The sequence below is a fragment of the Schistocerca americana genome, chromosome 3, assembly GCF_021461395.2.
Source record: "Schistocerca americana isolate TAMUIC-IGC-003095 chromosome 3, iqSchAmer2.1, whole genome shotgun sequence".
In the NCBI taxonomy this organism is placed as follows: domain Eukaryota; kingdom Metazoa; phylum Arthropoda; class Insecta; order Orthoptera; family Acrididae; genus Schistocerca; species Schistocerca americana.
The window spans coordinates 939,723,245-939,740,286 of NC_060121.1; the positions used below are offsets into that span (position 1 = coordinate 939,723,245).

The 17,042-nt window shown below is 39.3% G+C and overlaps 1 protein-coding gene across 1 annotated transcript in view; it reads right to left on the reverse strand.

The window, feature by feature from the left end:
* The window catches only part of LOC124606853 (cytochrome P450 4C1-like), a 340,759-nt gene that overhangs the window by 114,210 nt on the left and 209,507 nt on the right, over positions 1 to 17,042 (reverse strand). Inside the window, exon 4 of the mRNA XM_047138932.1 lies at positions 11,501 to 11,731. Within this exon, the coding sequence (XP_046994888.1) occupies positions 11,501 to 11,731 (231 nt within the window). The remainder of the gene's footprint in view (positions 1 to 11,500; positions 11,732 to 17,042) is intronic.

Here is a 17,042-nt window from a genome sequence, read left to right on the forward strand (position 1 = left end):
CTGGGTGAACGAATGGCAAAACGTCATTTTTTTGGATGAATCCAGGTTCTGTTTACAGCATCATGATGGTCGCATCCGTGTTTGGCGACTTCGCGGTGGCCACACATTGGAAGTGTGTATTCGTCATCGCCTTACTGGCGTATCACCGGGCGTGATGGTATGCGGTGCCATTGGTTACACGTCTCGGTCACCTCTTGTTCGCATTCACGGCACTTTGAACAGTGGACTTTACATTTCAGATGTGTTACGACCTGTGGCTCCCCCATTCACTCGATCCTTGCAAAACCCTACATTTCAGCAGGATAATGCAGGACCGCATGTTGCAGGTCCTGTATGGGCCTTTCTGGGTACAGAAAATGTTCAACTGCTGCCTTGGCCAGCACCTTCTCTAGATCTCTCACCAATTGAAAACGTCTGGTCAATAGTGGCCGAGCAACTGGCTCGTCACAATACGCCAGTCACTACTCTTGATGAACTGCGGTATCGCGTTGAAGCTGCATGGGCAGCTGTACCTGTACACGCCATCCAAGCTCTGTTTGACTCAATGCCCAGGCGTATCAAAGCCGTTATTACTGCCAGACGTGATTGTTCTGGGTACTGATTTCTCAGGACCTATGCACCCAAATTGCGTGAAAATGTAATCACATGTCAGTTCTAGTATAATATATTTGACCAATGAATACCCGTTTACCATCTTACATTTCTTCTTGGTGTAGTAATTTTAATGGCCAGTAGTGTAATATCTGACCATAATTTTAAATATCTGTCTAGTTTTGTAGTTTTGAAGAATATTAGCTTCAGTAAATGAGGTGTTCTTTCGGATTATGTCTCTCCTACCTGTGCTACACTCTTGGTTAAATTTGTAGCCTGACTACCCAGCATATATGATTATTCCTTGCTGACCCTGTAAGTTCTACGTATCCCAAGTAATGTTTAATGAAATCACCAATAGTATATTCTTCATCCTATTCTTTAGCCTTCGAGAGTCATCCAGGAGATACTGTGACAGGCAAAAACGTGCCTCTGAGTGTGCGTGACCTGTCTTATCCAAATGCCCTAACTTCAACAACAGAAGTATCTCGCAAACAGATTTACGTGCTTCAAAGCCTTTTTTGTGTAACGTTGTTATCTACTTGCAGACTTTGAAACGGATTCAACTTATGTACAACTCGTTTGCCTCCCTTTCAGTTACATAAAGCTGTGATGTTAATCATGTTGTCTTCTTATCAATTATATCAACCCTTATAGTTAATTCGTGGATTAACTTCAGAATAAGCATTTAACTCTTTGATAGCTTTCTTGTGTACTTCAAGTCTAGTAGCATGATGTTTAATATTCGAGTTAAACATCTGAATTTTCACTTCAACATACAGACGAATGTTTGCCTCTCCATCTCAGACTGACTGTGGATGGGACCTCGCAAACTTACCCAAACCGTAAAATAAAATGTCGTAATTACCCAGTTGCTTCACTACGCACGCACACAAAATACGCAAACACACACACACACACACACACACACACACACACACACACACACACACAATCATCATCATCTTTAAAAAAAACCTGAAAGCTCCAGCAATAACAGCCTTCATTCAACCATTCAGTTTTATCGTCAACAACAAAGCTATGCTGTAGATGATTCCAGCAATTTCTACATAAAGTTGTAAATTTATCGAATGTCATGTCAGTTCTTACATGTGCCTGGTAAATGTTTAAATTCATGTTATCCTATTTGAAGGCAATAATAACATTTGTATTATTAGTTTCTTCGAGATCCTTGAATTTGTCTGTAAGATATTAAGACCTCTATATCTGTCAAAACAGAAGTATTTGGGTTTTTGATGTTGATTTTCCACGATGACATTGTCGCATATGAACACCTTATTATGTTTTACTCCTTCAAGTGGTGGTGCTTCATCACTTTGGTTGAAAGTCTTATACGCAATAACGTCAACATCTGAAAGTATCTCCTTCAGTAGTTGGGACTTGGCCTGAAACAGTATTTTTCAAAATATATACACATTTTCAAAGTGAATATCATCTGGATGTATTAGCAAGGACATGAGGAGAGTCGTTTTTCCATAAGACACTGAACAAACAATCGACCTGAAATACTGGGCGGTAGCGCCTCATTCTTGTTATTTATTTTTCTGAAGGATTATCAGATCATCAGTTACAAAGAAGTCCTTATGGCGAGGATGCTTCGTCCATCCACTCATAATGAATGTTATACGGCTACACTAGCATTCAAGGGGTTTTTATAGGATAAAATAAGATCACAGATATGCTTCATTTATTTCTACAGATATGTACATATAGGCAAAGAAGATGTCAGTTCTATGCCTACATGAAGTATTGTAAACTCAAACATACTTCCATGTAGTGACCTACAACGTACTTCGTAATACTGTACTACATCTTCTTCCAGTGGATTCGCAGCAAAAATTCCTGTAAATTAATCCACAGTGCTTCGTGGAAGCTATAAACGTTAGGCTGCTGGCTGAAGCTCTGGTCGATTGCATGCTGTATGGCAAAACTACCGTACATTAAATTTGAAGGTCTGTTCCTTTATGTGAACCGATTCTATTTAGTAAGAAAACTTTTATTGTTCATGGAGAGTCACCAGCACCGATCTTGTGATCGTCTGGTATCACTGAAGGTATTGTTTGAGCAACAAAGATGCCTGCAATCGCTATTAAGTTGTCACACAGCTTACACCAATCTGTAGCGGAAATATTAATTTTGTATCACTTTAACGTGTGTTTTCAAAAACCACGACTGGGTTTAATTAACGATCGTAAAGCATTCCAACACTGAATTTGGGTGGAAAAAAAACTGAAAATAAAAGTGTACTCCTGTTGAGACCTGTTCTTTAGGAGGTACTCCACAATATCATCTGGAAATTGGAAACTACAACGCATTAGACATAAACACACAGTAGATTTTATATATATATATATATATATATATATATATATATATATATATATATACGTGCAAGAACACTGATGATGCATACATGATGTAGGTGGAGCCGACTTTTCATTATACTACCAACGCTACATTGCAATATATATATATTTCGTAATACAGTGTTGGTAACTTCATGGAAGAAAAATGTATGATCAATGTATTGTGGTTGTGTGGCTGTATGTAAGGGAGGAACCTAATCTTAGAATGTTTGCTAGGATAGAAGATTGTGTTTGTTGAATGATACTATGTGGAATTTACGACTAGAAGAGTTCTGCTACACTGATCTCACGACTTAAATCATTTTGTGGGTGAACGACAGTCAAAAAGAAACACTGTTAATGCATGGTTAGCATCTTCAAGCTTTTTGTTTCATGACTGAGTTCTACTAGCTTTGAATCAAAATATTCTTTGCTTAGCATATCTGATTTTTCATGCCAAATTATCTTGCTCTGATATTGATCAAACTTGATCAGAATTTGTCAGTTCTGCAGTACATTTGTTTGGATTCCTGAGAAGTTAAATTTTCATGGGTCTGTTGCAAATAGCACTGAAATTCCTATTGAGTGGATAATATGGAAGGGTAAAGCGTGACAGCTACATATATAGGAGGCTGATTACTGCCTACACAGCACATCTGAATTAACAGCAGACTATAGAGTGAAAGTTCTGGGCAGTACCTACCGGGTTTAGACAAACATCTTCTGTCTTGACTCCTAGCTAGAAGCAGAGTGAAACCCAAGCAGGCAGGTTTGAGTTTCCGATCATGCCGATACCTGTAGGGTTAATCATGTGTCTTGCACTGGTGCAGCACAGTATCAAGGGTTACATTTCATAATGTAACTGAGCATGCAAGAGAACCACAGTAGCCATTGCTGTGAATCAAGTGATGCCACGTGGCATATAGTGCTGTGCTGCACTGAGTTGGTGACTGGGTGGATGGAGGTGGCCATTAGTAAATGTCATGTGCCACATCAGTAGTGGACTTTCCAGTCTACCTGCAGTTGGGTGGCTAGCCTGTTGCTGCAGGTCACAGGTGGTAGAACCGGCAGGACACATTGTGGCCAGCTTGGTTACTTCTGGTACAGTCATGCTTCATCCAGTGGCGGATGTGTTGCCTCACAGTGACCCAATCCCAGAGTGGTGCAGAGACTTGTGGCCTGGTTGACGCATTGCATGTGGAAGCAGTGGCATAAGTTTGATTTGGAGTGGGGGGGGGGGGCAATGCAGGTGCAGTGGGAGCTGTTTGGGTTTGGTATAGGGGTATAGGGCCCTTCTCATCTCCCAGCCTTTGTTTAAATTAAGATACAGTTGCTCTTGTTCCATTAAACATGATAGTGACAATCATTCAGCTTAAGCATAATGCAAGTGGGCTGGTAGGAACTGTGGACACTTGATTTTTGAACTGAAATAACATCCACACACACACACACACACACACACACACACACACACACACACACACACACACACACAACATATGTGTTGGCCATCTAAATGATGACATCAGAGGGAAATAGCTAATGAGAATTCACTATATTATTGCGTCTGAAATCATATCTGATGACAGTGCAATCTGGTGTGGTGTTACAGATCCAAATCTAGAATTAAGTGAAGCAGTGACTATACACCTCTGAGTGAATAATAGCTGGAAGGGAAACATTTTACGCAGGACATCCTTTGCCCAGCGCACAGCCTGGACCTGCAAAAATATCCTTTGTCTCTGACGTCACAGAGCCAGGGCCATTATTCCAGAACTTGGATTCTGATGTCACAGAGACTGTCCCACTATTGTGGGTCAGACATCCTGCATTGCCATCTTGGTTTCTAACGTCATGGAGCCAGTGCCAGTATTCCACGTCAGCCCGCATGACGATACACCAGCTATTTTTCTTTATTTCCCGCCAATTTATACAGCCCTACACCATAGGAGTAGGGACACACACTAGTGCAATTGGACTATTTTTTTAATTTTTCGCCAATTCTGAATTTACCGCTTTATATACAGGACAACTGGTCTATGTCATGTAGGGGAGGGGGAAATCCAATGACTCATCGATGATGTCTTTGATGACATTATTGATGGTCATCAATGATACACTTTGGCCCAGAACACCCACATCATACCTCCTACTTATCCCTTCTGTTAATCAAGTTGTTCCATACCACACTTTTTCTGCATTTCGAATGAGTTGCTTCTCATTGTGCCCCCCTTTTGTTCTTCCCCCATCCCAGGCCATGTTCTCATACAAATTTTCCTTCTATCGAATTACAATAAATCAGCACAATTGGATTATATTTTCCCTTAACGATCTGAATAATTTATCTCATCGTACGTTCTTTCATTCTCTTTATCATTTGTGGAGCTAGTAGCCACATAACTGCTTTTCAAAGTAGCTCACCCATACTTTCATTTTATTTTATTATTTAGTATTAGTCTCCTACACCCCCCCACATGAACCATGGACCGTGCCGTTGTTGGGGAGGTTTGCGTGCCTCAGCGATATAGATAGTCGTATCGTAGGTGCAACCACAACAGAGGGGTATCTGTTGAGAGGCCAGACAAAGTGGTTCCTGAACAGGGGCAGCAACCTTTTCAGTATTTGCAGGGGCAACAGTCTGGATGATTGACTGGTGTGGCCTTGTAACACTAACGAAAATGGCCTTGCTGTGTGGGTACTGCGAACGGCTGAAAGCAAGGGGAAGCTACAACCGTAATTTTTCCCGAGGACATGCAGCTTTACTGTATAATTAAATGATGATGGCGTCCTCTTGGGTAAAATATTCCGGAGGTAAAATAGTCCCCCATTCGGATCTCCGGCAGGGACTACTCAAGACGACGTCATTATCAGGAGAAAGAAAACTGCGTTCTACGGATCGGAGCATGGAATGTCAGATTCCTTAATGGGGCAGGTAGGTTAGAAAATTTAAAAAGGGAAATGGATAGGTTAAAGTTAGATATAGTGGGAATTACTGAAGTTCGGTGGCAAGAGGAACAAGACTTTTGGTCAGGTGAATGCAGGGTTATAAATATAAAATCAAATAGGGGTAATGCAGGAGTAGGTTTAATAATGAATAAAAACATAGGAGTGCAGGTAAGCTACTACAAACAGCATAATGAATGCATTATTGTGGCCAAGGTAGACACAAAGCCCACGCCTACTAAAGCAGTGTAAGTTTATATGGCAACTAGCTCTGCAGATGACAAGGAAATTGATGGAATCTTTGATGAGATAAAAGAAATTATTCAGGTAGTGAGGGGAGACGAAAATTTAATAGTTATGGGTGACTGGAATTCAATGGTAGGAAAAGGGAGAGAAGGAAACATAGTCAGTGAATATGGATTGGGGGTAAAAAATGAAAGAGGACGCCACCTGGTAGAATTTTGTACAGAGCATAACTTAATCATAGCTAACGCTTGGTTCAACAACCATGAAAGAAGGTTGTGTACATTGAAGAAGCCTGAAGATACTAGAAGATATCAGATAGATTATATAATGGTAAGACAGAGACTTAGGAACCAGGTTTTAGATTGTAAGACATTTCCAGGGGCAGATGTGTACTCTGACCGCAATCTAATGGTTATGGACTGTAGATTAAAACTGAAGAAACAGCAAAAAGTTAGGAATTTAAGGAGATGGGACCTGGATAAACTGACTAAACCAAAGGTTTTATAGAGTTTCAGGGAGAGCATAAGGGAACGATTGACAGAAATGGGGGAAAGAAATGCAGTAGAAGAAGAATGGGTAGCTTTAAGGGATGAAGTAGTGAAGGCAGCAGAGGATCAAGTAGGTAATAAGACAAGGGTTAGTAGAAATCCTTGGGTAACAGAAGAAATATTGAATTTAACCGATGAAAAGAGGAAATATAAAAATGCAATAAATGAAGCAGGCAAAAAGGTAAACAAACTTCTCAAAAATGAGATCGACTTTAAGTGCAAAATGGCTGAGCAGGGATGGCTAGAGGACAAATGTAAGGATGCAGAAGCTTATCTCACTAGGGGTAAGACAGATACTGTCTACAGGAAAATTAAAGAAACCTTTGCAGAAAAGAGAACCACTTGTATGAATATCAAGAGCTCAGATGGAAATCCAGTTTAAAGCAAAGAAGGGAAGGCAGAAAGTTGGAAGGAGTATATAGAGGGTCTATTCGATGTACATGAGGACAATATTATGGAAATGGAAGAGGATGTAGATGAAGATGAAATGGGAGATATGATACTGCACGAAGAGTTTGACAGAGCACTGAAAGACCTGAGTCGAAACAACGCCCTAGGAGTAGAGAACGTTCCATTAGAACTACTGACAGCCTTGGGAGAGTCAGGCCTAACAAAACTCTACCATCTGGTGAGCAAGATGTATGAGACAGGCGAAATACCCACAGACTTCAAGAAGAAATAATAATTCCAATCCCAAAGAAAGCAGGTGTTGACAGATGTGAAAATTACCGAACTATCAGTTTAATAAGTCACAGCTGCAAAATACTAAAGCAAATTTTTTACAGACGAATGGAAAAACTGGTAGAAGCCGACCTCGGGGAAGATCAATTTGGATTCTGTAGAAATATTGTAACACGTGAGGCAATACTGTCCCTATGACTTATCTTAGAAGAAAGATTAAGGAAAGGCAAACCTACGTTTCTAGCATTTGTAGACTTAGAGAAAGCTTTTGACAATGTTGACTGGAATACCCTCTTCCAAATTCTAAAGGTGGCAGGGGTAAAATACAGGGAGCGAAAGGCTATTTACAATTTGTACAGAAACCAGATGGCAGTTATACGAGTGGAGGGACTTGAAAGGGAAGCAGTGGTTGAGAAGGGAGTGAGACAAGGTTGTAGCCTCTCCCTGATGTTATTCAATCTGTATATTGAGCAAGTAGTAAAGGAGTAGGTATTAAAATAAAAAACTTTGAAGTTCGCCGATGACATTGTAATTCTGTCAGAGACAGCAAAGGACTGGGAAGAGCAGTTGAACAGAATGGACAAAGTCTTGAAGAAAGGATATAAGATGAACATCAACAAAAGCAAAAGAAGTATAATGGAATGTAATCGAATTAAGTCGGGTGATGCTGAGGAAATTAGATTTAGAAATGAGGCACTTACAGTAGTAGATGAGTTTTGCTATTTGGGGAGCAAAATAACTGATGATGGTCGAAGTAGATAGGAAATAAAATGTAGACTGGCAATAACAAGGATAGCGTTTCTGAAGAAGAGAAATTTGTTAACATCAAGTATAGATTTAAGTGTCAGGAAGTCGTTTCTGAAAGTATTTGTATGGAGTGTAGCCTCGTATGGAAGTGAAACATGGACGATAAATAGTTTGGACAAGAAGAGAATAGAAACTTTCGAAATGTGCTGCTACAGAATAATGTTGAAGATTAGATGGGTAGATCACATAACTAATGAGGAGGTACTGAATAGAATTGGGGAGAAGAGTAGTTTGTGGCACAAGTTGACTAGTATTGGAGGGAATCGTGGAGGGTAAAAATCGTAGAGGGAGACCAGGAGATGAATACACTAAGCAGATTCAGAAGGATGTATGTTGCAGTCGATACTGGGAGATGAAGAAGCTTGCACAGGATAGAGTAGCATGGAGAGCTGCATCAAAGCAGTCTCAGGACTGAAGACCACAACAACAACAACAACAACAACAAGTCTCCTGCACTACACGTATCTGATTTTGGGTTTGTCAGCCTCAAATCACCTAACCAGATGGTCATTTCTTCCTGCCAGTCCACTTCATCAATTTCCACATGTCTAACTTCTGTCTAATAATCTTTCACTTTAAATTCTTTAACTTACCTATCTGATTAAGGGTTTTGGTATTCCACACTCCAGCCAGTAGAATGGCAGATTTGTTTTCTCTAACGATAACATTCTTCAGAGTTACCCCATCCACACATTCAAATGTGAGACTATATTACTTCAAGAACGTTTTACCAAGGAGAAGGCTGTCATTACTAAACCATACAGCTGAGCTACGTGTTCTCAGGAAGTATAATGGCTGAACTTCCCTCTAACTTTCATATGGTTGTAGTTGTAGTTCCAGTGTATAAAAACTATGTGGGCTAATGTTACAAGGTCAGATCAGCCAGTCTTCCATATTGTTTTCCCTACAACAATTGAAACCATGAGTTTTTCTTGCCTCTCCACAGATACCTCTCTAATGTTGCTGTACCTACAGTATGTCTGCCTATATTGTGGGTTATCCCCAGACCCCTGTCACAGTAAAGTTATAGGTTTTGATGTATATAATACTGATTATGACATTAAATGCAAATCAGTATTCTAAACTATTATTGAAGTGACTTTGATAGCAAAGGTATTGTGCTAGTTTACGGTTTTCAGACCATTTATCAGTGATGCTTAACCAACTGGAGAATTTATTTTAAATAACTGACCTTATTGTTGATACTATGGTTTATTTTAAGTTTAAAAAAATATAATTTTATTCGCAAACCTTCAGGCAAATTGGAAATATCCAATATTTGTAGATAAACTGAAAACAGTCCTTCTTAGCTTGGCAGCACTACTGTTTGTGCTATTGGTGCCTGGTGAATTGACAACAGTAGCCATCCAGACTAGTAGGATTGTTGGTGGAAAAAACACAAAACAAGAGGGTGTTGAAAATTGAGTAAACAGATAAAGAATGGCAGAATGGGCAGGGAAAGGAATCTGTGGAAAAAATTAATTAGAATGACAGGCAGCATGGTAAGAAATATGTCATATCAGGGAATAATTTTCACGGTAGTAGAGGGAGATGTAGGGAGCAGAAATTATAAGAGAGAACAGAAATTAGAATTTATACAACGAACAACTAGCTCCATTGTGTGTAAATGCTACTCTGAGATGAAGACGGTGACACTGGAGGAAACTGGTAGGTCACACCAAAGCAGTCGCAGACTGGCAACAAAAAGCGGCAACCCCAATAGTTTTTAAATCTAGAGTAGAGCCTGAATGCTACATCGCAAAATCATAGAAGAGATTGAGGGTGGCAGCCCCAGAGAAGCAAAGCAGCAAAGCATACAGTGCTTTGGTCGAAAATAGGCACCCGTTGAGCAGCGCCCCTGTAGGTTGCGAGATCCTTCAAATTTTCACAAGCTCTTGATGAGTCTTAAGCATTCCAAAAAACTGGAAATTTTGTGTGAATATTTTGCACCACTTAAAAAAGTACCCTTAATGGATCACTCACGATAATGTAATTTCATAAAACCTGTTACTTTTCTCTGCAAGAGACATTTCCAGCTTTCCATAAAACGCCGTATCCACATGAAACGATAAGTGAGGCCACATGAGTGTCGGTATCGCTGTTGCTTGTAGGAACACTCGGAGTGCTGTATAGATCTGAATGCATTTCATTAACAGGAGGCTCTTCATATTAGGAGATGGGAAACATCGTGCTGTGTCGTTCATGGGACATCACTTGCTGTCTGTTACACAATTTAGGGTATCCCCAGATTCTCTGTATCTAAACTTCTACTGGAAGAAGGGAATAAGTAGCGTTGAAAACAATTTCTGCACATTGTGTCGCAAAGTTATGTGCTTTTCTACACTTTTAAAAAGCACCAACGTTGCACTATAAACCAGTCTATGGTATGAGATATAATCAGCGTGTTGTATAGCTGATTTTATTACTCTGTTTGATGCCACATTCGATTCGTCATCACAGTCTGATAATAACGACTTGGAAATGGTATACAATAGTTTATACACACTAGCTATTTGTCAGTCCTAGGAACTCAGTGAATAACATGATGGTAAAATGGGAGAAGTAGCATAAGCTACGTTATGTAGGGTGTGTATGTATAAAAAATATTTCATGGCATCGTAACAACAAAAGATTTTTTACCTCGTAACAAGACTATAAGGCACCATATCTGACATTGAAGACTGCAATACATCTAATGCATTCGTAGCTATATGATTATTGTTTACTAGCTACATTATGATAGTGTTACCTTTTCGAGATATATATTTTTACAATTGACCCTATTCATAAACCACTTCCAGAGGTTTCATTACCTACAAGCTTCTAATATGGTACTGTTGGGCTTGTTTAATGCATGACGACTTATATGTGTGTGATGCTGTAGTTGTATGCGCTCTAATTTGCGTTAATTTGTCCGACCAGAAAATAAATTTCAGATGATGCTAAATGCTACTAAACAATGTATAAAAAGCCGGCCGCGGTGGTCTAGCGGTTCTGGCGCTGCAGTCCGGAACCGCGGGACTGCTACGGTCGCAGGTTCGAATCCTGCCTCGGGCGTGGGTGTGTGTGATGTCCTTAGGTTAGTTAGGTTTAAGTAGTTCTAAGTTCTAGGGGACTTATGGCCTAAGATGTTGAGTCCCATAGTGCTCAGAGCCATTTGAACCAATGTATAAAAACAGTTTTTGAAATACCCTTGTTTAAAATTTTACATCTGCCCTGATGGACATTTCATATATCACACTACTCTGAGTAAATCATCTAATATTATTGCACGAAATTATGAACAAATTGCCTGTGACGGCAGAGCGAAATACTCACTTCGTCAATTATCTCCTTTTCAGTCGCCGTTACTCCCAGTTTGTTTTCTGGCAGAAGGCAAGTTGACAGTGATCTTGCACTGATAGTTTTGTTAGAAAGATTTTGTCTTACGAGGGAAATTGATTTCTCCGCGAAGGATCTGGAAAAACCTTTAAATCTTAGAAGTTTCCGACCATCTTCAGTCATCCACTTGAAAAAACTGATTGCTGTCCATGGGCGGTATAACATCCTCTGAAAATGAAGACGAGAGTTTTCTAGTGAGAGGCAACTTTGAAACAAATTAATCAACTAGGCTACAAGTTGTAAAAATACTAAAACCAAACGATTATAATTTCAAGGTATTTTTGCTTTCAAAATCTTGTGATTGAAACAGAAATAAATTGCTGTGTCTGAAATGTAGAATGAGGTAATATCAGTAGCATAAAATACAACAAAACGCAAACTAGTAATAGATGAATCACCCAAATGTGTGAGCATTTATGTCTGTGTGAATACAAAACTCCACTGAAAATTGTGTCCCATTTTGCAACGGAATAAATAAATGGTACAAAAGACATTACAGAAACATATGCTTCTAAAATCAAATAAATGATTTAGAAATTATGTTAGTAATAAGTCATTCAATTAATAACTGATTATTTCTTCAGCATTAGCCTTACTTGTGTTACGTGTAAGAAAGAAAAAGAATATGAAGTTAAATGATAACAGATATAATTGTTTACTGCTGTGTCTGAAATGTTTTAGAATAAGTAGAAGTTTCAGTCACATCAGGTACCTCAAATGGCTGTAGCATCTTTAACAGATTTAATACACCTTTGTAAGTAATAGCATTTCTATGAGTAGAGCGAAATATCTTGTTTTAACAAATTTACTTTTGACCTCTGTAGAAATATTGTAGAACTGCTTTGCTCCTATATGGCTAGCCTTCATGAGTCATAAATTTCTAATACTTCAAACATTAGGTATGTTCTTCTGCATAAATAACAAAAACACACTAAACTTTTAATTTTGAAATTTTAATCTTTCATTCATTACAGGATTATTAATAACTAAATTAATTAAATATTTGCAATGCATCATCTATATGTAATGTAACTTCTACAATATTAAAGTTTCATAGTACATGCAAGTATTTTTATTCCTTGTAGAACATTAACTGAAATATAATAAGTAGGTAGCTACAAAAGAAGAGGTTGTTATGTAATCATGACTATCATGATCTAGAATTTGCTTCTCAAAGCTATCATCATGTCAACAGCTTTTCTTCAGTATCAGCCTATAAATTTCTTAAAAGAAGTAATTTTCTTGCACAGACCATTTGAACGAACTGAAAAGAAAATATGAAACAAGGAAGACTCATAATAAAAACTGTACCAAACCAGTGATAGAGAAACCAGTAACGTGGTTTTAATGGGAAAAATTAGATGAGTGTAGGTGTGAAGACGCGCTCACGCTATGAGATTTAGTTTCAGACTTATTAAATGTTAAACGTTTTGGACATAAACTGATCTATAAAAATTAATAACTCACTAACTCCATAACAGATTCAGATAAACGCAGGCTCAGTAAGCACTATCGGACTGTTCTGACAAATCTCCTGTGAATATTTTGTATTTCAAATTACGGTGTGGAATGTATATACCGTGCGTAAAAAAGTGACAAATAAAACATGCAATAACAGAAGAAGCGGCATCATTAGTAAACAGAGCTAAGTAAAGACGTATAACTGTAATTTGTTTAACTGTTCAATATTTACTGGTGATATAACAACTCAAAATAGCTTCTATACGAGAAAAAACATTATCTGTGGGAAAACCATAAAGCTATACGAAAACTAAAAAAAAACCTAATGAAATTTGTGTCCAAATTCATAGAACATTAAATTTACAGTTTATTTATGTTTCCGAAAGTCGGAGATACTTGAGTTGACTCATGTTTAATGCGAGGTATAAGAATCGGAGGCCAGTTTCACGCGACACATTGGGGTTTCGGCGCCTCGTTGTAGCAGAGTTCGCATACAGACGGGTCGTATGTGCGGTTGAAAGTTTTCTAGTATGTGTAACCGAAATATTTTCGAGGTATTCGGTCGGGAATGGTAAAAGTTTCACGCAAAATGAACTCAGAGATAATTTTAGATTGTGCGTACTTAGAAGAAACTCAAGTCGCGTGAACGGATGATTGGGTCTTTTAAACATTTCGCGAGCGTCGATCGCAAAGAATTTGAAACATTGAAATTTCCTGGCAGATTAAATCTGTGTGCCGGACCGAGACTCGAACTCGGGACCTTTGCCTTTCGCGGGCAAGTGCTCTACCGTCTGAGCTACACAACCACGACTCACGCCCCGTCCTCGCAGCTTTACTTCTACCAGTATCTCGTCTCCTACCTTCCAAACTTTACAGAAGCTCTCCCGCGTAGGAAGGAGACGAGATACTGGCAGAAGTAAAGCTGTGAGGACGGGGCGTGAGTCGTGCTTGGGTAGCTCAGACGGTAGAGCACTTACCCGCGAAAGGCAAAGGTCCCGAGTTCGAGTCTCGGTCCGACACACAGATTTAATCTGCCAGGAAGTTTCATATCAGGGCACACTCCGCTGCTGGGTGAAAATCTCATTCTGGAACTTGAAACATTGTTCAGCGTTTGGATTCTGATTTGGAGACTTTGTCTAAACATCTACGAACTGTTCTGCAATTACCTCTGATGGCGATCTGCAGTTAAAAATATCGTTAGTTCGCGATTTGCAGAACTTCAACTTAGAAGTGTGTTGAAGCACTTTGAATAATTTTCGTGGCCCTTCTAGACGTTAAGCGAACGCTCGATGCTGGTTGACCTACTTAGTTTCTCGCGCTGACAAATATTATTTTGATAATAAACTGTTGTGAATAGTGTGAAAGGATATTTCGTTTGTTTTTTCTGGAATAAATCCAGTCTGTGAAAAGTGAGAAGTGAACATTATTTTATCTCCTGCCTACAGTTTCAATAAACTTGTGTGACTGTTTTCATTTAGGGCTAAATGCGATAGATGTGTTGGTTGGCGTCTGGCCAGTGACGAACCCAATAATGTGAAATCCAGCCGCGCACGGGGTAACATTATGAACAGTGCTTTTCTAGCTTCGTTTAATTTTTTATTCCTGATAACGCATGTGGGCGGTCACGGGTCGAACTTTAGAATAAGCAACAGTTAGTAACCTCACCCTTATTCAGTTTTTTCATCAAGCAAGCAGCAAGAAGAACAGAGCATTCTAAAGGCAATTATCCCCCCCCCTCTCCCCCAGTATTGTTCCTTCTAACGTCCCAGCATCTATGCTTGGCTCCAGGACAGCAGAAAGCTGTAAGTAGAATCCATATGCTGCACTGCTGTAAAACTTTTCTTATTCAAATGGAGCAAAGCTGCGTCGTACGCTGCATTGTACTTTATGTACGAAGAATTGAAACCCACAAATTTTGTATTCGCGTGTCGTTTTCTTGTGTAGTTGTTCTGAAAGGTTTTCAATCAATTGGATGCCACTTATACAGCATTTATGTTCCTAACCAGTTATCCAACTGGGGAAAGAAGAGCTACAGTGGAACATGAAATCCGGGACACACTTCCTTTCTAGCGAATTTCCACATCATTGAGAGGTGAAAGCTGGGTAAAAGGCACAATAAAAAAAACTGACCTACGTTGGATTTGATTCCACTACCTTTCGGTTCCTAGACAGAGCCTTTATCGCTTTTTTAAATTATTTAAACAAGACCATCAGCGCGACGATATAGGGGATGGAGTGGCAAGTCGCAACAATAAATATTTTTCAATTTTTACTATTTTTTTTACTTTGAACTAGTTACATTTGAGGACGTTGTTGAGAAACTACATACTTTTACACCTAGAAATCACAAGCAAAATGCTCGATTCGACCATTAGAATGGCTACAATCAAATGTAGAAGAGAGCTTGACATGTGTTTCAATTTACTCCGCCAGTGGGACTCATTGCAGTATACCAAAATTTCACTGACAATAGCCTACTCAGTTTGAAATGTCTGACATATCAGAAGTGTCTTCATTGTGTCCACAGTCTGCACAAAAGTAGAATGGATCATTATTCGCCCGTGACCAGTGACACTATAATTGCATTTGGTGCACTATATCCATTCCTCTCCTTTTCTATAAACTTTCCCGCAGATCTAACAATATAAGTTTCTCTTCGTCTTGTTCTTCGGAAGATGCTGCTAGTTGTCGCTCCCTTCTTTCCTTTTTTCCTTTCCATGCTTCTGTACCTTCTCATCATTTGTTTCCTCTCCTTTTTTAGAGTCTATTTTTCAGGTGTGTCTGCTAAGATAGCGCACTTCCTCTTCTTTCTTCCATGGTTTCTATCTTTCCTAGGTCGGCATGAGGGAGACGTCGAATGTACGTAGGGGAAAAAAAGTGTCTTCACTGAAGTTCCTAGAACAGCATTAACGCATTCGCTACATTCTCGGAGTTAGCCAGAAGATCCGAAAGTTTCTCTTCTGGAATAGGCCTATTGGTCACAAAAGATGCAGAAAAATCACTTTCTTGGAATTTGTCGGGGTCGAACTGGAATATGCCTATTGCTGAGGATCCTGAAGTGATGTTTGCTGTGTGAAAGTAATGAGAAGTCCTTTGTTTACAATCGAAGATAAATCACGAATTATCACTGTCTTTCCTGGATTTGCTTTCAAACGGACATCGATTCCTCTGCTGCACATCTTCTTGAGAGGGTTGTGAACGCTTATATCTAGGGGCTGCAATCTGTGAGAACAGTGGAGTAGAAATGGTAACTGAGATAGAACGAGTGGCTGTCCAGAGGTAGTAGGACAGTGTCTTCTTTTGTTGGTCTGGTTTGGCTAGTAAAATAATCCAGAAATGTTGAAAAAGATTGCTCCACCACCCATTCAGAACATGTGGCAGCACTGATGCATTTGGTAGGCCCGTCACGGATAAAATGATCTTAAATTTCTTCCTTGGGAAAATTGGCATGGGTGGAAATAAGGTCTCTTGAATACATATAGCGGCTTCTACCATTACCATTTCTCCCCATTCAGCAGAGTTCCTAGTTCCAGCTTGATTCACACCTTTCTGCAAAACTATTCTGTCTGGTCTTAAGACTGTAGTTACACCTGTTTCATCCATATTCCAGATTCTTGAAGGCTTAAGAGGATGACGAGAATTCCTAACCTTTTGGAAAAAGCTAACCAACATTTTTTTAATTAAATTATTTCATTCGTACCATGCTTGTGCTTTAGGGTTGTCCGATGAAGCGATCATTGTTTGTCTCCAAAAACCCTGAAAGCCAGTCAGCTCCAGCTATTTCTTTTCATGCACAAGATGATGGCATTTTCAGGTTAAAGTATTTTCCAGGAAGGTACCCCATTTTGTGTACTTCCTCTTTGGTCAACCAGAAAGTAATTTCTCTGAATCTCGTGATATAATCCATGAATATTATTTCCGACTGTCATAAAAAACTTTCATGTGTCTAGAGTACACACAAGTAACTTTTTCACCTGCTTCCTTTTTCTTTTTGATGAATTAAGAGAAGGTCGGTAAA